This window comes from Lissotriton helveticus, chromosome 10 (genome assembly GCF_964261635.1).
Source record: "Lissotriton helveticus chromosome 10, aLisHel1.1, whole genome shotgun sequence".
Taxonomy (NCBI): Eukaryota; Metazoa; Chordata; class Amphibia; order Caudata; family Salamandridae; genus Lissotriton; species Lissotriton helveticus.
The window spans coordinates 40,012,025-40,033,782 of record NC_136071.1 but is presented as its reverse complement, the minus strand read 5'-3'; the positions used below and the strand labels follow the sequence as shown (position 1 = coordinate 40,033,782).

General features: G+C 45.4%; 1 protein-coding gene across 1 annotated transcript in view; it reads left to right on the top strand.

The window, feature by feature from the left end:
• LOC144785334 (uncharacterized) overlaps window positions 1-21,758 on the top strand; it is a 148,558-nt gene that overhangs the window by 71,264 nt on the left and 55,536 nt on the right. The window contains exon 40 of the mRNA XM_078664298.1: window positions 18,048-18,109. Within this exon, the coding sequence (XP_078520424.1) occupies window positions 18,048-18,109 (62 nt within the window). The remainder of the gene's footprint in view (window positions 1-18,047; window positions 18,110-21,758) is intronic.

Genomic DNA, 21,758 nt, shown 5'->3' with positions numbered 1-21,758 from the left:
GTGTACAATCTTCCTATTCACAGGAGCCCCATGGCAGGCTTGGACCAGGTGTTCAGAAGGACGTCTGACGGATCCTGCTCCCCCTCCCATTCCTCCTCATCCATTCCTAACTGTAGGTGGCTGGCTTAGTATATGGTGCTCACTTATGTAAGTGTAGCACTCTGCACTTATCCAGGCAACCCTTATGGTGATTGTAGTGGTCTTGGACAACATTAGAAATCTCTCTAAGTGGTAGCTGTGGAGAGCAGCCTTCAGGCTTAGTCCGAGAGGAGTGTAAAGCAGCTTGTTTTACCAGATCTTAATCTTATCAGTATAGGTTAAGTGAAAAAGAACCACACAGTGTATTTATAAAAATATGTATTTATTATAGGACACTTTCTAACACACAATCATATCTCCTACCGAGAGATATGATACAATGCACATAATACTATGCAATAAAAACAGATAAGTAGCACGAATACACAGTGGGCGTCAGGGGAGACCAAACCATATACTAAAATAGAGGGATGTGAATCACGACTCGAGTCAAGACTGTACCCAGAAGACATAGAAGTGCTGGGGACCCAAGGAACTACTCAAGGTAAGTACCCAGGAACCCTGTGGGGGCCATGTCCAGTGTGGGAATACAACTGTGTGCTCAATTCAAGTCAATGGGTCAGCCGTCGTTGCAATTTTAAAGAAGAAGGCCCCCTTCTAGTGGACCCTGAATGGAAGACAGAAGGTTAGAGAGCCATCCAACCCGGGATACCCAAGGAACCAGGATACCTACACAAGGGAAGCCAGGTGCATAGGTGTGAAGTGGCATCGTAAACCGCCAATAAACTCAGGTGGAACCCAAAGGTGGATTCAAGTAGAGAAGTACTTGCAAGCAGAGGGACAGAAAATGCCACTCAGGAGCAACAAGGAGGCTGAGGAGATGCAGGAGAGTTGGCGATGACCTCGGAGCTGCAGCTATGTGGACCAGGCAATGTTGTGGAATACCAGGAGCTGTCCACGAGCTGTCCCACGCCTGATGACGAGAGCTGAAGGGTCAGTGTCCGTCTGGAAGACCAACAAGCCTTGGCAACCCCAAACAACCTGGCAAGGGAAAATAGGTGCAGAATTAGGACCAGCAAGGTCCAAGGGTATTCACCACAAGTGGGAGAGTGCGAGCAGGCCCGAGCAATCAGGGAGCCCACTGGAGCCAAAGAAGTACCTCAAGAGGACCCACAAACCAGAGACACAGGAGTCGCAAGAGGACCTCAAGCAGCTCACCAAAGATGTATGCCCATGGTGCACGAGATGTGGGGCCAGATGTAGGTAATCTATATTTACCGATTCTAAAGTACCGAATTTTACCGATTTGGTATTTTAGAATCGCTAAATGGTATGGAGGAAAAAATTCAGTAAATTTTACCAAATCGATAAGATTCGGTATTTAAGAATCGGTATTTACCATTTCGGTAATTCCCATTCATTCCTATGGGCCTGAAGGCCCATAGGAATGAATGGGAAGCCATTCACTATTACCGATTCGGAAAATACCGAATCGGTAATAGGGGGCACATATTCATGGGTGGCAGACTGTCACATTGACACCCTGCTGCACCCCCAAATAGTGCATGGGTGCACATGTGGCACACATACATGCCCTAAGGGCATGTATGTCTGCCACATGGCACTTCAAATAAAATTCAAAAGTGAATTTTTAAAAGAATTTGGTAATTACCACCAACTTGAAGTTGGTAGTAATTACCGAATTCTTACAGCACATAAGCACTCTTTAATGTGCTTTCTACATAGCATTTACCGATTCGGTAAATACCGATTCAGTATTTACCGAATTGTCACCTACATTGGAAGGGACTAAATACCGCTCGGTAACATCCGAAATTCGGTAAATTACCGAATTTCGGCTGCTACCGACCGGTATTGGGCTACCTACATCTGGCCTGTGGTGAGGAAAAAGATCTTGGTCGTAGGAGATGCTTGAGGCTGGAGCATTTCGGAGCCCAAAGATCTCTGAGGAAGAGAGCCAACAAGCCTTGGCAACGGTAAGTCGATGTGGTGCACAGGTGTTTGTTTCCTGCGGTTCCGGCAAAGGGATACTGGCCTCCATCTCAGTGAGAAGACACTGTATGCCTTGAGGCAGTTGTAGAACACCCACCTGTGTTGCTGAGCCTTTTGGAGTCCATGGGAGCCCATGAGCAGCAGACCGGTCAGCTTTGTTGCGGTGCCTGCAGCTGCTAGGGAAGTGACTCCTTCACTTCAAGTGAGTTCCGTCAGGAGTCTTGGATGTCCACAGGCATTTTACGGTTCCTGTATGGAGCACAGGCACAGACGTTGCAGCAGGCGAGCAGGACGATGAGACCAGGAACAGCAGAACTCTTACCAGTTGCAGTCTCGGGGCCCGAGCAACGTCCAGCAAAGTCTAGAGAGCCCAGACGGTCAAAGATGAAGTGGTGTATTGATCAGAATCTTGTCCTACAATTAATCTAGGGACCCACCCACAGGTAATCCCTTAATTACCCAAAGGGAAGTGTTGGGACTATTTAGGTGTTCCTCCCAGAGGAGGGGCCGGATAGTGGAGAGGATACGCACATGTCCTTTGTCCAGTTTCGCACCAGAGCTGGAGCCAACGGCTTCCTGAACTGGTTTGGACTGGATAATGTAAGGAGGGTACCAAATATGCCCTTCAAGCAGTCTCAGTGGCGCTGGCAAGTGCCCCCTACCCTGCCCCGATACACTAAACCCTGTGAGGGAGGTGGTCACACCTCCCTTTGACAGGATATCTTTTGTTCTGCCTTCCCTTGTTCAAGCTAGACTCAGCAGCAGGAGGGCAGAAATATGTCTTTGGTCGGCAGCAGCCCTAGCTTGCTGTTAGGTTCTGGAAGACTGGTACCGGGAGCACTGAGGGCCTCCCAGAGGAGCTTACACTGCATGGAATCATACCTCCCACACCACTTACGGTGCGGGGGGCTTGATACCAAACATGATAAGGTTCGTTACAGCCACTTTAGAGATGGTCATCGCGTTCTGACGGATGGCCACTCTATATATTGTAATGGCTGGTGGGAGAATAGACTCAGAAGGCTGTAGGGGTGTCCCGCTCATGCAGGGGCACCCTCACACCTATAACCAAGCACCCTACCCTCAGGACTGAAGAACCTGCCTTAGGGGTGACTAATACGTTTTAAATCCAGTGACCTCAGATATAAGGATACTTACATTTGTTGTGAAAGTTGCAAGCACCAACTCATACAGGCTGCAATGGGAGGTGTGTAGTTGCAGTTTAAGTGGACTCCCATGGGTGGCACAATACATGAGGCACCCCATGGGAGACCGCTGTTGTACCTATTCCCTAGGTACCTTAGTACCATATATTAGAGACTTATAATGGTACACCAGTAGCCAATTGTGGAGCTATCAAAGCAATTATCATATCAATATAGGGGAGAAAGCACAGTTGTTGGGGTCCTGATTATCAGGATCCCAGCAGACTAGGTCAAAAACATACTGACATCAAGCAAAAAGTGGGGGAAACACGAAAGCAGATCCTACTTTCCTACACCCTCCATCACAAACTTTATTGACCACACCCAGACACACCCCAACTGATGACATGACATTGTAAAAAGTCAGTCGAGGACCACATGGGTCCCCTTGCACATGATCATATGATGATATGATGCTTCATCTGTTCCCTTGTTAAATAAAAAGAACAAACCACATATATACATTAGAGTTCCTCAATGAGTCGTTCATGTGCTCCTACCCCTCTTCCAGATCGAGTCATAAACGGTGAGGGAGTCTTGCCGTCATCTGGTATCACAGCGGTGGACTCTGATTCTTGACTATTGCACTCAGATGAACTTGAATCATGAGATCTGGACCCGACGAACATCGAGGCAGATGCTTGAAGTGCGAGGAGTCTCTCGAAATGGAATCTCCATGACGTTTGGCAGTCACCATATATGTCCTTTACGTGTCATGAGTCTCAGTAGATCGCCATCAAATTGAACATTAGTCTTGCGCATTCGCTTCTGTTTGACTAGGATTTGGACCCCATTCTCAAAAACACATCTCGAGCGCATCGGCGCTTGTCTGCATAAGTTTTCATTTTGCTTTTGTCAACTGTGTCCATGACATGAACTTTATCAGTATCTAATATTCCACTCGTAGTCCATTGCTGTAACTTATTTCCAATGGCTTTCCCAAACAGCAAGGTGGCAGGAATTTCACCTGTTGTTGAATGGCTAGTTGACCTACATGCATGAAGGTCTGGACACAAGGCTGTTTTAAGATCGATTACTTCCAGTGCAGCGCGTTAAACCACTTTCTCCAGAGTGCCCATAAATCGTTCAACTACACTACTTGCCTGCGGCCAGAGACGTTTGCTTTTCTGGTGCTTGACGTTCAAGCGACTGAGAAAGTCCTTAAACTTTCACCTTTTAAAGGGTGGATTGTTGTCAGAGTCATAGATGGAAGAAACATCCCAAACTGCAAAAAACATCATCCAGACTCTCGATAATTTTGTCATGGGTGATTGACGATAGATCTTCCACTAGGAAACAATGTGAGAACTCATTAATGACTACTATGATGAGATGATATATTTAAACACAGAGAGAGAACGGGAACCTGGATTGGGATTGTACCAGGTGCCGAGAAGGCGTTTGGTCTTAGTGTACGTGTGACTACAGATCAACAAACCCTGCTAGGATCCATGGGGTAGGAACTTTCTAGAGCCCATAATCCTTTTTAGTTTCCTTTCAGACTACGCTGAATGTCTAAAACCGTAAGTCTACGGTAATAAGTGTCACAGGAGAGGGTGCACCTTAGCATGTGCATACCCCTATGACATTCTTGGTCCTGGCAAAACCCTCGCAAATTTGCATATTGAGGCTGAAACATGTAGACCGGTCACAACCGTATATTCACTCAAGGATGTCACTGGTCAATTTAACCAGTTAAAGCATCCACTTTAGTCTTTTTTAATCTTGCCTTACTTTTCCAATATTAAACATTAGTTAGGATAAGTAAAGGCAATTTTATTATTCACTGTGTTATTGTTCATTCACCTTCATATTTCAACAAAACCTGCTCCACTGTAATCAGGCGTCGTAGCACACCTGAGAGGCATTCGGCCCCTCAGGTGGGAACCCTATGATGAAGCATTTCACCAACTAGGTTGGTGAGTGAGGGTTCTTTTAAAACACATATGTGACTCCTCTTGCCTTGTTCAACTCAATCATTTGGAATCACTCTTTCATTGTTTATTTACTATGAGATGATGTCCATTGTTAAGGGGTCCAAAGAAATCAACTGCAACCCTCTCCCACACATGTTTATGTAGCTCAGACATATTCAGAAGATGCTGTGTTGTCTTGGGAGATAAGCAACTACACATGTGACAAGCTTTCAGTTCTTTCTCAAACAGCTCATCTGGGAGCTGGCTAAAATTCCAAGATGTCCTTTGTGTGCCAGTTCAATAACCTGTTGTCATAAACTCTTGGGTATAACAATTCTTGAACCTCATAGTGTAACACCTTCTTAAATCACAGAAAGCCCTTCCTGGACATTTTTGAACTTTTGATATTCAAAATCCTCTGTGAGAGGTTGAGTAGGGATTGCAATGATGTCCTTGAGGGTGATCATGTCTCTGTCTGCATTGGTAGCAGAAAGGATCTGCTCAAGAGATAGAGTTAGAGGAGTACTGGGCTTTACGATTAAGTTAATGTATTTATCAGCTGCTTTAGACATAGCACTGTGACGTTATAACACCACTTGTGAAAAGTAATAGGCAGGGTTTTGATCCTTCCCTGATTCATGCATAATAGTTTAATCATGCTCTTGCAATCGCAACCCCCACCTCTCGTTGTGAGGGGGCTGTCTAAAAATGGTGATCAATACCTGGTGGTCAGTGGAAAGTGTGAAGAGCTTTCCGTACAGAAACAGATGAAGATGTTGACAAGCTCACACTACAGCCAAACTTTCTTTTTCAGGCTGAGAATAGGCATGTTCAGTCTGAGACAGACTTCTGCTGGCGTAGAACAATATGGGACAGATTTACAAGAAAGTGACGCATCTGTAAAGGTGAGTCACTTTCCCTGCACCACCCTGAGCAACCCTTGCGCCACTATGGATGCGCCGTATTTATAATACAGTGCACCATGGCGCAAGGATTGACAAATGCGTCAGAAATTCTGACGCATCTGTTGACGCAAAAGTCACGCATTGCTGGAGTTGTGTTGCAAGCATGACGCAATGCCACCAATGCAGGGGGATGCCTGTCCTCATTGTGCTGCGTCACTCCTTACGTCTGCTTCAAGCAGGCATAAGAATTTGACGTAGTGGCGTCCTAGAAGTAGCGCAGTGAAATCTTGCAGATTTCACTGCGTCACTTCTACAAGGCTTTTTTGCATTGGAATGGCCACCCTGCATACATTATACCTGACCCAGGTATAATGTGACACAGGGCTTTACAATGGGGCGCATCTCCCTAGATGCGTCACATTGTAAATAGGCCGCATTTTTACGCTGCTGCTGCGTCACAAAAGTGACTCAACGGCGACGCAAAAATGACGCAAGGGGCTTGAAGATCTGCCCCAATGTTTCTCCTTGCACGTGGAAGTCCATTGGATTGAACAAGGAAAGCACCCAAACCCACCAGGCTTGCATCAACTATCACTTCAATATATGGCTTCGGATCAAAACGAGCGATATCAGTTGCATTTTCCATTGCATGTTTGATTTACTTAATACTTCGATCACATTCAGAGGACCACTGTGTAGGAAAGTAGGATCTGCTTTCATGGTTACCCCCAAACATTTTGCCTGGTGTGGTATATAAATAAATAATACCGGATCTAGGTTTGACTGGACATAGCAATAACAGATAGCTCAATAAATAAGAGTCAAGATTCGAGGTAGTAGGAGTTTGCAGGTTTAATACAGCATAAGGGACAGGAACAGGACAACCTGCACGGGAATAGGATGGCAGCTGCCTGGGGGCAGGAATCGGGAATCGGCGTAACATTTAATAACAGTACACAAGCATATATACTAAAACAGTTGCATTACAGTGAATACAATAGGCGGAGCAGTGGGTGTGGTCAATAGCAGTCGCGAAAGATAAGGGTGAAAGTGGGTGTAACAAGAGGCGTATACATAGACATGTGATGTAAACGTAACAGAATATGTCATAAATGGGGCGGAAACATGGAGGGGGCTACCTAAGGAGCCGGGACCTCTAACCTAATGGTGTGCGCAAACTGACAATGACGTGTTACTAGGAGAAGCTGGGGGCTATGACTTCTGTGCTAGGAGCAGAGACTGAAGTCTGGAGAGTCAGGGCGACATGTGCCTAAACAATATCTAGTATCTGATGTTTAGAGAACATGTTGATAGAATCCAAAAGTTATCGGGGTAAAGGCTAACAGACTCTAAGACTGGTGCATGCATTATTCTACATGTAGTGCGTGTTGAAGAATATTAAATGATCATTAATACAGTATTTCTCTTACATGGAGACGTAAAGGCTAGACGATGACGGAAACTATTGATGCGATTCAGTAGCTTAGGAATGCAGAGAAGGAGGGCTGGACTGATAACTAGAATCATAACATACTCTTGGCAGACTCGTAGGCAGAGCCAGGCTGAACCGGGCACTGTGAGGCAGGAAGTAAGTGAAGGGTCAGGAATACAGGTGGGGGCTGTATCGCTCCTCAGCGAGGGCTCAGGAGACAGGAGCTGAATCTGGTGTCCAGGCCCTTTTGAGGCCTAGAAACGGGGACTTTACAATGAAATAACGTGCACACTGAGAAACGTGGCAACGTAACTTTACATAGGCCTGATATTCGTAGTATTCACGAGAACTGGAAACTGGCATACTAGAGATGGACACAACTATAATTGCGTCTTTAATCGAACATGGGGAATACATATGCATATTAATCATGCACACATAACATAAGATGGAGGACACGTAGGGACACAGAACATGGCAAAATTTACTTTTCCACATTCCCTCCTTGTCACTACGTTTCCATCAGGAAACATCAATATTCATGATACCATCTATCATTTCATACAGTATCATTTGCTCGTCTCAAATTTTCTTGGAACGGGATTTAGAACGGGACTTGGAACTAGGAATACAAGAGGTAGCACAAATGCCACAAATCGCAGGGCCACATTGTATACAGAGGCAGCAACTGAATATGATCGCTACTGCAATACCTAGAAATGACAATACTTTCCATCCCCAGGCGGAAATTATATTCCAGAACCAACCGGACCATGTCCAGGTGCCTGGATCTTGGTGTAACATATGGGCAATTTTATGGAGTCTGGTTATAGCTGAATAAACAGACGGCGCGTTATTAGGAATGAAAATGCAGCAACTAGATCCGATGACTCTACATGCCCCGCCCCTATCGGCCAGTATGACGTCAAGGACGAGACGATTCTGGAGCACGACAATTCTCATAAAGGATTGCTCTTCGGTCAAGTTACCTAGAGCAGATGTAGTCTCAATCACTACTGCTTCGAGGGTTCTGGTGAATCTACGTATCAGTTTACTATTTACAACAGTACCTAAATAAGGGAAGACACCTTTATTGATATCTATGTATTGTTCTAGAGCAGTTTCAGTATAATCGACAATCGGGAGATCTCTCTTGTGTCTGGTATGTACTAGATGGGAATTCCTATGGTAGTCAGGTGGGGCTAGAAAAACTGGTGGCAGTAGGAAGGCAATGTAACAGGTTCCCTCCCAATCGAGGGGCAGACGAACATATGCAGTCTGACCACAAACAAAATAAGAATGACGTGAAGCTTTAAAAATAGATTTCCCACTGTCACTATACTTGACAATAGTAGTACAATCACTATGGCCTACATGTACGGAACCATTCTTTCGGACACATAATTCGCCTTTGACTGGTAGTACTGACATAGCATGTAAGTCTGGAGTAGAATCAGACTGAACATTCAGAACCATGAAATTCGAAGAATAATTTCCTAAATTGTAAACTTCATTCTCTAGATCTAACCCTGTTCTGTGGGGAAGACCTTGCTTGTCTGGAAAACATGTACTGTTCAGAAAAGACATATCTGTTGAGGATGACGTTAACGTGGACCATGCTCCACACGAACCATTATGTGAAAATGGATAAGGAAAGAGTGGCAGAACTCCCTTCGGTGTCTGGAAAGGGGGGAGTCGACCACACACCCAACAATTAGTGGCATTGCTGGTCTGGTGTGAATAATGTAACATGCGGATAAAGGAATTGTTACGCATAGCAAGACGATAAGATAGTTCATGAGGAGGCAGATCACTAAACGTGTGCTCTACTGTAACATTAGAAGACTTATTTACATGAGAAACTGGAAAACACAAATAAAATGCATAACTCGTGCAGGTAAACATAAGGCTGAGAAACAATATGAAACTTAGAAAAACGATACATCGGATTGAGTTTTGACTAACTCTCTCACTATGGGGGTCTATTTTATACATGTCAGAAACCGGTCTAACCGTTTCACCTAGGGGAGGACTTAGACAATCAAACTGGCTGACTTATTTTACTAGACCTTAATTTTAGCTTATACTCCTGTTGCGGAGTTTTCTCTAACAGGGAGGAATCTGTATCATTGTCTTTTGCGGGACAGTCCTTAAGAATAGTACTTTGGCAGTCTTTCAAATCCTCGGGAATGTTCTTAGAAACAGTCTTTAATCCGTAAAACTTTTTCACATGAGACAGGTGGACCCAGCCCTTCCTGCCTTCCAGCTTGACGGCAGTACGGGTGGCCAGGAGGACCTGTCTGGGTTCCTTCCAGCGAGGCTCCAGCGGACTTGAACGATCAAAGTTCCTGACAAGAACCATGCATCCGGGAACGATTTCATGCGGTGCCACCTCGGTATTGTCTGGAAATGCGGCAGCAACCTGTGAACGACAAGAGTGTAGGGCAGACATCAAGGAAGCTAGGTAATCTGTCAGCATATTACTTGAAACATCGGTAATACTTCGGGGTCTAGGTGTACCCCACATATTAGGGGGGCGGCCGAATACGACCTCGTACGGGGACAGACCAGATCTGGAATGTGCGACCATGCGCATATAAAACAAGGCGACTGGCAGAGCTACTATCCAGTCTACACCTTTCTCTTTACATACTTTTGCAATGCGGATTTTCAGGGTCTGGTTATGTCTCTCTACGAGACCGGCTGCTTCTGGATGGCGTACACAATGGAACTTCCACTGGTACCCTAACAAAAGGGAAACATGTTTCATAAGCACAGATGAGAATGGCTGGCCGTTATCAGAATATACGACCCTACGGAGTCCGTAGCGGGGGAAGAATTCACGAACCAACTGCTTGGCAGTGGTCGTGGCTGTGTAATCTGGGACTGGATATGCTTCTGTCCACCTAGATAAAGCGCATACAACTACAAGGACATACTTGAAACCTCGACATCGCTCCATCTGAATATAATCCATCTGGAGGACTTCAAAAGGGTGGTCAGGGGGCTGGAATCCACCTTGTTCCACCGGGACACTTTTACCTGGATTGAACTGGCAACATATCATACAGGTACGGACTTTTTGCTTGGCTGCAGCTCGTAAATGCTTGTTGAACCAAATGTTCTGGATACTGTCTAACATAGCTTTTTCTCCTAAATGTGCTGGACTATGTGCGGTATTGACAATGACTTGAACCATAGAGTCGGGGAGAAACCATGTGGCTTTACCCTTCGTTACCCATCCCTGATCTGTCTGGACCCCTCCTTGTTCGGACCATTTCTTGATTTCATCGGGAGTAGCATGTAACTGGATATCTATGACATCTTGAGTAGGGTCCTTAACTGTCATACAGGTAGTCGGATCTGGAGTATGTGTCTGTATCGGATTAACTGAAATGTCTGGAGTCTGTGCTGTAAGCTTGGCTGTGCGATCTGCTAGATCATTACCTTGGGAAATAATGTCAGTAACTTTCGTATGTGCTTTGCACTTCATGATAGCAATAGATGTCGGTAAATGTATGGCATCTAACAGAGCTTGAATAAGGAGACCATGCTGAATCTTGGTTCCATGAGAAGTCATGAAACCTCTCTCCTGCCAGAGCACTCCGAAGTCGTGTACGACTCCAAATGCATAGCGTGAATCTGTGTAAACATTAACTTTCAGGTTCTTAGCGTGTATGCAGGCTTGTGTCAGAGCAACTAGCTCTGCTGCTTGAGCAGACAGGGTGTCAATACGGTGTGTTTCTATAACTTCAGTGTCAGTAGTCACTGCATACGCGGCTACTAGTTCTCCTGTACTTTTTCTCATACATGAACCATCCACATAAAGTGTCAGGTCGGGATCTGGTAATGGAATATCTGTCAGATCTTGTCTTGGCTTTGTCATAATATTAACTACTTCCACACAGTCGTGTGTGGCAGGATTCGAAGTAACTGACGGTAACAGTGTAGCAGGATTTAGAACGTTGCAGCGTCTGATTTCTATGTGTGGCTGGAACAGTGTCAATTCATAACCTGTTAAACGTGCAATTGTCAAGTGCTGAGTCTGTGTTCGGTTTAAAAGAACTTCCACGGAGTGTGGAACTTGTACTGTCAGGGAATGTCCTAATACTATGGAATCACTTTGTCTGATAGCTAGTGCTGTGGCTGCAACTGACTTGAGGCACGCAGGCAGAGCCTGGGCTACTGGATCTAATGTGCTCGAAAAATAAGCACAAGGCTTGTATTGTCCTGCTTGATCTTGTGTGAGGACAGATAATGCTGTACCTTCGCGTTCTGTGACGAAAAGTGTAAAAGGCTTACTGTAGTTCGGTGTAGCTAGAACTGGAGCTTGGCATAAAGCTTTCTTTAACTCATTGAAACTAAGTGTATGTTCAGATGTCCAAGGGAGGACAGTCGATACGGCTGCCTCCTGTGTCGTTAACTGTATCAGTGGTTTAGCTAGAAATGCATACTGAGGAATCCATTGTCTGCAATAAGAAGTAAGGCCGATAAAAGCACGTACCTCCTTCTGTGTCTTGGGCTGAGGAAGACTCGCTATTAACTGGATACGGTCTGGTGTCAGCTGCCTACCCCACTTGGACAGTAAGTGGCCTAAGTAGATCACTTGCTGGACACAGAATTGAAGCTTCGAAGGGGACACCTTGTGCCCCATCTCGGCAAGGAAATACAAGACCGTAAGTGATGCTCGCTCGCAAGCACGTTCAGAACGGGCTGTGATCAGTAGATCATCGACATACTGGAGCAGGGCAGTGTCAGTTGGCATGTGAATGTTGTCTAGTTGTCTCTTAAGTGCTTGACTGTAAATGCTAGGACTTTCTGTGAAACCTTGAGGAGCGCGTGTGAACATATAGCTCCTTCCATTTAAACAAAATCCGAAAAGAAACTGGCTGTCTGGATGAATGGGGACACTGAAAAACGCGTTCTTGAGGTCTATGACTGTAAAAAATGAAGCTTCGGAATCAATGGCTGTCAATAGGGAAGAAATATCTGGGACAACTGGGTACTGGGGAATAATACATTTATTGAGTTCTCGAAGGTCAATAACTAATCAATATACCGGGGGTGCATTTGGATCAGTACGTTTCATGACTGGAATGATCGGAGAATTACATACATTGGAGTCAGTTTCTACAACTACTCCTTGAGCCATGAGCTCGTCAATAATTTTGGATAAGGCTGCTACAGCCTCAGGTGGCAATCTGTACTGTCTGATTCGTGGTAACACTACACCTGGTTTGAGAGTCACACGATGGGGTGTGATTTGCATGAAACCTACATCAGTTGGACCTTGCGCCCATAGATGCTGCGGAACATTGGACAATCTTGGATCAAAATCACGTAATACATAGTGACCCTTGAAGTCACGTAAAAACAAACGTATTCCCTCTGGGGAGCAGCAAATAACTGCACCTAATTCTTTCAGTGTCTTAATGCCTAACAAATTTTCTGGGCATGACTTCGTAAGTAACAGATCAGTAGTGCGGGACAATGGACCTACTTCTAGAGTAACTGGCTTTGATATCTCGTTTACAATAGGCTTTCCTGAAAATCCAAGGGAAACATTTCTAGAGCCTGAGAGCGGAGCCCCTGGAACTTCGGCGTGACTGATGGTCGTCCTACTTGCCCCTGTATCAATCAGAAACTTTCTGTCCTTCCCTAGTACTTGACTATGAACATAGGGACCTTCTTGATCTACAGGTATCTCGATGAGAGGCAAGCCTACCTCCCTCTCTAGGCTGTTTCATGAATATGGTTGATACTCTGGGTACTCTGTCTGAGCATACTGGTACATCTGCTGTGTAACATGCTGTGTTGCAGCAATAGGCTGCGGTGCTGGAACTGTCTGTTGTGCATTCTGTGGCTGAGGAGTCTGTGAAACTTGTTCTTGTCTAGGCGGACGTGGTCTTTCTTTAGTCTTACCGGTAGCTATGTTGTGTTTCAGAACTGCACACTCGTTTATAAAATGACCTGGCTGTTTACAATAATTGCATGTCCCTTTAACGGGAGCTGCAGGATGACTCGCTTGAATCGGACCCCTCTTCTGACTGTCTTGGGGAATAGATTGTGCAACTAGTACTTTCATTTTCGTGTCTTTCATACGTTTCCTTTCATGTTCTTGCTCTTCTCTGATTCTATTCTGGTGATACTGGAGCATCTGCAACATCTGGGACGGAGTACTAGCTTGCCACGTACTTTCGACTTTCATAACTCGATTCTTAACTTGTGGACTTGAATTCTCGACTAATTTAGTAACAAAAAGATGAGGGTATGACTCGCTACTCGTCTTCAAGCCACTGTTTATAATAAAGCATTTCTCAAATCTAGAATAAAAATCACTAGTATCTTCATCTTGTTTCTGTTTACAGGCTGAGATTACATCCCAGTCTTCCTTTTTAGTGGCTAATAATCTAGGCAAAACTTGTATTAACAGTTCTGGTAATTCTTTACATTTCTCTCCAAGACCGGTACCTGGTACTCGTATCTTATCTTCAGCTTCTAGAACTGCCCAATTGATCTTTTTCTCTCCCACCTCCCATTCTTTTTCCTTGAGTTTCTCGTATACCCCTGCGGGCAACAGGACCTTTAACATTTTAATAATATCTGGATACGTGTATTCTCCCATACGGAGCATGTCTTTTAATTCTCGGTGGAACCCTGCTGGATCTTTGTCATGACAAGGAATTAATTTCTTCATCTCTAAGAGTTCCATCTTTGTAATCGGGGTGTAAACAAACACTCGTTGCATTTCACCAGCTGCTGTCCTAACTGGGTGTACTTCTCGTAACGGGTTCTGTCTGTCTATGTAAAACGGTTTACTTTCTGGGGGTGAGACATGAACAAAATGCGGGTTCAAAAACATACTATATTTGTGGCGCTGTTCTAGAATGACACTAATTAAATCGGTACCTAAACCTTTCCATCTATACTGGAGTAACTCGTTCAGGACATCATGTAACGGACCTGGATCAGAATGTTGACCCTCATACAAAGTAATGAGGTGCTGGATCATATACATACCCACCAGTCGTTGCTCGGCTGGTGGCAATTTCAGAAACATTTGTGCCACTATTTCGTCTGGAAAAGTGGTAGAATCAGTAATCCATCGGACTGCTGATCGGGCTAGTTCTTGTTCATGCATAGTACTTAACTCACTATAACCGATTCGTGATTTCAGAATGTGATCGGTAGCTTGAAACACTTGTTCTAGAGAACCTTGTTCTGGTGCTGGATGATGAAAAACTGACTTGTGTTCTAGACGTAAATGGCGATCTGGAAATCTAGATTTTCCTACATAAGCTATTCTGGCGGGATTCTCGTCCTCTACCTCTTCCGTAGGAGAGTCATTCTCTTTCTCGCTTACTTGTGCTTCTTTGCGTTTCTCATGTAACTTTATTATTTCCTTACGGATTTTCTTGTACATACTCTCTATACTACTGATAGTTCTGTGCTTACCCTCGGCTATATTATCACTCCACCTTGTCAGGATTCTCATTTCGGCCGGATCTTTAGACGGGTAATCTTGTTCTCTTATTAAACAATTAATCAGAAACTTTAATATCATGAGCTGGATCTCAGCTTTCCTTTGAGACATGGCTTCGCTAATACTTTCTGGATCATCCCCTGTACGGATGAAACGATATATTCTGTCTAGATCTTCTTTCATATCAGGTAGGGTGTCTAAATACCCGGTCACCCGTCTTACACGGATGGAATATATAACTGTACTATCATCACCTGCAACTGGATCATAGCGGCATTCAGTAAGAGCTCGTCGGATGTCTGCAACGGACTTATATTTGGGCGTACGCTGTAACGCACATTCATGTAACTCGGCCAACGTTCTACGTTGGTGTGGTGGCGGGGTACCAGGAGGACCTCCTCCTGCGGCCCCTAAACTGGAGTCGTCGACTGATACTCTTCGTGCTGGCGCGGCGGGAAATTGTAATGTAGGCTGGACCGGGGGTACCGTAGCAGGTACTCCGGTGTCTGGAGGAGCAGGAACTACATGATTTACAGGGACTGGCGGAACAGGATTTGCATATTCTGGGACTGTGTCGTCCAAGTAGGACGAGATGAAAATATCAGCCGCGGTCGGTTTGTGACGTAGCTTGGTCGGAACTAGTGGTGGTGGAAAATTACTGGATGCCTCCGGGGTTGCTTTTGGCAAGCCCTCGGCAAGAAGAGGATAGATACCCTTAATAAGGGCATGCCTCTGTCTGTCTGACTGTTCGGTTTTAACTCGTTCACCTATCTCGATTAATTCCCTTTCTTGGGCTCGTTCTAAGGATTCTCTACTTAGTTCTGACTTTCTGATTTCTTTTTCGGTTCTTTTATGAGATTCTTTGCGCCATAACTCGATGGCATCTTTCTGTGACTGTCTGGCTTTCTTTTTCCATAATGCTTCTTCTACTCGCATGATGCACTCGGCATCCCACGTACCTGATACGGGCCATCTATACTTTTCTTCTAACTGTTTGGTGTACTCTACCCATAAATCTAGATATAATATGGCACTTATGCCATGCTTCTGATACATAAAATGACCTGGACTGTCCCTAGGCGGGACAGGAACTGCTGCTTCTAACAGACCTTTTCTGGTTTTTAACTGACGTAGCTTAGAAAATAACGGCATGACTGAACTGTAACCTAGACACAATACGCAATTACAATACACAATGAACACGATAATTACACCACTCCCATACCACGACATTAAAATACATGAAGAACATTTAAAATAACAGTTCGAGCAGAATACTACCTGGAATACTGAAAACAGAATACATGAATCTTCTCGAGAACAGAACTGACTAGAACAGAAACTAGATGCACTGCTGAAACAGTACGAAACTTACCGGTCTCATAAAGAGACACGTCAGGACCCGCATCCACCGAAGTGGACACTTCGTTTTGGGATCTGTGTACCACCAAACCCCACGGACCAGAGACAATTAGATTGACCCTGTCTAGATACTACCCCAGCAACGGTACTCACCGGGCAGCAAGAACGGAAGGCCTCGGACTGGACTGGACTGCTTCGACGCCGGACGGACGAACTTCGGACTTCTGTTACGGGTGGGCCTCCGGATACCTCGGACCTTGGACTCTCGGCTTGGGCTCTGGTCGGGACTCGCCGCGTTCCTCCACCGCCTCGTCTGGATGCTGGACCGCAACCTCCGTCTCCTCCGTGGGCCTGAGGGATACTTGAAGCAGAAATATCTGCACGTGCACGGTATGGTTCCGTCACGGCTGCAGAGGATCAGGGGGCATACGTGGCTTCACCGGCGCGTGGGGAAAGGGCAAGTCCCTATTCGGGCGCCATTATGTGGTATATAAATAAATAATACCGGATCTAGGTTTGACTGGACATAGCAATAACAGATAGCTCAATAAATAAGAGTCAAGATTCGAGGTAGTAGGAGTTTGCAGGTTTAATACAGCATAAGGGACAGGAACAGGACAACCTGCACGGGAATAGGATGGCAGCTGCCTGGGGGCAGGAATCGGGAATCGGCGTAACATTTAATAACAGTACACAAGCATATATACTAAAACAGTTGCATTACAGTGAATACAATAGGCGGAGCAGTGGGTGTGGTCAATAGCAGTCGCGAAAGATAAGGGTGAAAGTGGGTGTAACAAGAGGCGTATACATAGACATGTGATGTAAACGTAACAGAATATGTCATAAATGGGGCGGAAACATGGAGGGGGCTACCTAAGGAGCCGGGACCTCTAACCTAATGGTGTGCGCAAACTGACAATGACGTGTTACTAGGAGAAGCTGGGGGCTATGACTTCTGTGCTAGGAGCAGAGACTGAAGTCTGGAGAGTCAGGGCGACATGTGCCTAAACAATATCTAGTATCTGATGTTTAGAGAACATGTTGATAGAATCCAAAAGTTATCGGGGTAAAGGCTAACAGACTCTAAGACTGGTGCATGCATTATTCTACATGTAGTGCGTGTTGAAGAATATTAAATGATCATTAATACAGTATTTCTCTTACATGGAGACGTAAAGGCTAGACGATGACGGAAACTATTGATGCGATTCAGTAGCTTAGGAATGCAGAGAAGGAGGGCTGGACTGATAACTAGAATCATAACATACTCTTGGCAGACTCGTAGGCAGAGCCAGGCTGAACCGGGCACTGTGAGGCAGGAAGTAAGTGAAGGGTCAGGAATACAGGTGGGGGCTGTATCGCTCCTCAGCGAGGGCTCAGGAGACAGGAGCTGAATCTGGTGTCCAGGCCCTTTTGAGGCCTAGAAACGGGGACTTTACAATGAAATAACGTGCACACTGAGAAACGTGGCAACGTAACTTTACATAGGCCTGATATTCGTAGTATTCACGAGAACTGGAAACTGGCATACTAGAGATGGACACAACTATAATTGCGTCTTTAATCGAACATGGGGAATACATATGCATATTAATCATGCACACATAACATAAGATGGAGGACACGTAGGGACACAGAACATGGCAAAATTTACTTTTCCTCACTGGTGTAAGTGTATTTTGATTGTAGTTTGCTGGGATCCTGCTAACCAGGACACCAGCATCAGCACTCCCTATCCCAAAATGGCTTTGGTAAGTAACACTTGTCCTATGCACATGCTGATATCTTTGACATTAGTGTCTAATTATACATCTCATGTCTTTCTTTATCACATTCATATAGTAAAGATAACACAGTGAGATCAATTATTCTTAATGTTTTTCAAATAATAAGTTGTTGGGTGTTCTATTGTTCTTTCATTCAAATTTACCCAGTCAACACATGTTTAGTCGTGGGAAGAATCCCAATCCACTTCTTCAGGGCTGACAAAACAAGCAGGCAAATTTGTCCTGTTCTCCACGCCGATTCTACTTCTGGACAGAATGCAGAACAATGTCATACATTCACCCCAGTACAAAGATCTAGGAATAAATACATTGTTTTTTTGCTCACCATGCCATTCCAGTTTGAACCCAGCCATATGCAAATCAGTCTTGACCATGTGCCCCATGGGAACAGTCCAGCCTGAACCGCCAAGCCCGGTCCTCCCTGGACTGGAAATAAGCATCCTAGGACTGGTTTCAGTCTTTCAGCCCTCATCAGCCAGGATAGCTTGATTCCAGTGGCATGGAGAGCATGTCATTCACGTCTGAGCATGCCCGTCCTACTTGGGGTGACAAATGCAAAAACAACAGTTGATGGACAGAATGCAGAACAATGTCATACATTCACCCCAGTACAGAGATCTGGGCCTAAATCCATTGTTTTTGCCCAGACGTGGGTCCTGGGCTCACTGTGCCACTGGAATCAAGCTATCCTGGCTGAAGAGCGGTGAAACCCCGAGACCGGTCCAAGGATGCTTGTTTCCGGTCCAGGGAGGACCTGGCTTGGCAGTTCGGGCTGGACTGTTCCCATGAGGCACAGGGTCAAGATTGATTTGCATATGGCCAAGTCTAAACTGGGATGGCATGGTGAGCAAAAGAATGATGGATTTAACACAGATCTCTTGACTGAACAGACACACCCCAACTGATGACATAACATAATAAGGAGTCTGCCAAGGACCACACGGATCCCCTTGCACATGATCAAAAGATATTACAGTAACCACACGTAAACTGGACCTCTTCATATTTATTTTAATCAACAAGATTGTTCACAAATGTTATCCAAATGGATTTTGCAATAATGGGCGTAAACAGAGACCTAGGTGCAGAAAGAAGACTGATCACAATAATCTTCACTGCATTTGATGATCACAAACATCTATGAATGGAAAACTAAAATTGGCTACTTCCCAATAGGAAACAACAAGGAAAGTCCATGCTCACCTCCTCTGTCTTCTTATCCTGTCTGATGGACCGACACAAGGGTTCATTAACAGAGAAGAGCCAGGGTAATATAGCTGTATGGTGTCTCTGAGGGACCAACTGCAAAGTGCACTAAGGGACCAGAGAAAAGCTTGCTGTATGAAGCATTACTTCTTGAGCAAGAAAGAAATGCCACAACCTAGTTGTTAGGATTTTTAAACTCGAACTAGTGGAAGTTAGCCAAGGGGAATAGCAAGGACCAGTGCAGCCCCTATGCCATAGGAGGCGCCCAATCCTTCAGGGAGTACACAACCCTTCTGGGGACCCCACGTAGTCCCATGGCAATTGTTATCTTGTAAACATGGGATACTCAAGAGGGCCCCTCAACACATTTTGAAGGGGAGGCACCACTTTGTGTTACACCTCTGGCAAACCACTGCTGTACTGCATAAAGGATGAGCATATAAGCTGCAGTCACCCTCTATTAAAGGGAAGATGTTCATTGACACAGATCTTGCCTAGAACGGGGTAAAAAATCCATAAATGATAGAGGGAACTAGAGTAATCAAGGTCCAGCACACATTCTCCTGAACTATAACTATGATCAAACACAGTGTGCTGTTCCTAACCAAACCTAGAGTAACACCATTTGTGTACCTTAGTTGTGGAGAGGTCAGAGAGAGTGTTTTACTTTTCGGAGCAAAATTTGATAGAATTAAGGAGCTGTTTGCCAGCTGAATCTTAAGACTAGTTGGACTGAAATTAAAATCTTCCCCCTTCTACCAGACGGGAGTAGAAAGATGCTAGTACAGGCCTTAGTCATGAGTCGTCTAGACTACTGTAACGGCTTGCTGCTATCCGCCAATGAGGAAGTCATGACCAGACTACAGGTGGTCCAGAACACGGCTGCCCGTTTGGTCTTGAATGTTCCTCCTCGCACACCTTCAAAGCCTCTCCTGACAAAACTTCATTGGCTGCCCATCAGACAGCGGGCAAAATTCAAGGTATGCTGTACCATACACAAGTGTTTGAATGGTATGGGACCTGCATATCTGGCAAACAAATTTGTTCCCTATAAACCCTCCCGCTCTCTTAGGTCTAGCGAGCAAGGTCTTTCACAGGTTCCTAGAGCCAGGAAGGCAAGACAGGGTAGCAAAGCACTCTCAATTGCTGGCCCGTCCCTCTGGAACAGTCTCCCTAACACGCTTAGGCTCTGTAAGGACTATCTTCCTTTCAGAAAAATGTTAAAAACATTCCTATTCAGCATCTAGAAAGCTAGCGTACTCCTGATTGCATTGTGGTAGAAGTCAAAAGCGCGGAGATACTCCTTCGGGAGTCGATGCCAGCGCGATACAAGCCTGAAATAAATAAAATAAATAAACTAAAGTAGCCCTCTGTGAGTACATTATTCCTGGGGTCCCTGGTACTGGTCAAAAACAAACAGGAATAATGTTCCTTAATATTCTCCTAATTGGTCAACAGGTTTCCTGCCGTGCTTAGTATCTACAGGTAGGGTAATTCATCAGGACCCACTGAACCTAATCTACATATCATCATATTTGTAAAGTGCACTCACACAAATGATCACCCAAATGTCACGGGGGGGGGGTGTCTGTTGCAGAGTGGACCGACTGACAATCCTGAGCGGCACCAGAGCAATCGAGTGAACGAGCTCAACAGCTGCAGCACGCACGGTGAACATGCCGAACGTCGCAGCAGAATACAGCAGAGCTACTAGGTCAGACTTCTGGGCACAGGAGTCAGGGATGACAGTCAAATAGGGCCCAACGGGAGCCTAGAGGCGTAAAAGCCCTGACTGCCCCAGTCTCCTTCTGCGAGTGGAGCATGTGCTGCACCATATCGGAGAAGCCAAGAGCAATCAGAGGGAGTGACAGGAGGTCGGACCACAGTAGTGGCTGGTCGCGCTCGTGCCCTCTTGGCAAGCAACCCACAGCCCGTTGTCAGTGTGGCTCTGTCAGAGGGAAGAATTATCCCTCGGGGGGGGGAGGTTAAGGAGCATTGCGAAGAGAAGGTGGCATCAGTGTGGCTTGTGGCCTGCTGCTCTCTAATGGTGGTGAGCGCAAGTGCTGCGGAGGTGGTGTGGTTTTGGCCACTGCACCCCCCCTTGACCTTTGACCCGCTCCACCTTATCTTTCTCTTCCTTGATTTCACCACAGCAGCAGGAACAATATACCAGGGGAGACCAGGGGAAGAGTGATGAAACATCTCTTATAAAGTTTGTGCCCTGGTTTAAAACATTGTTGAAGCGTTGTGTTATTGTCTTCCCTACCACCCTTCCAGCTTTGGCCATGGTCACAGTCTTAGCCACAACCACAGTCACAGCTACAGCTACGGTCACAATTCACGGATGCCTGGTTGGATGTTTGGCTCTTGACAGCTGGTGAAACCTTTGCTATACCTTTGCCACCGC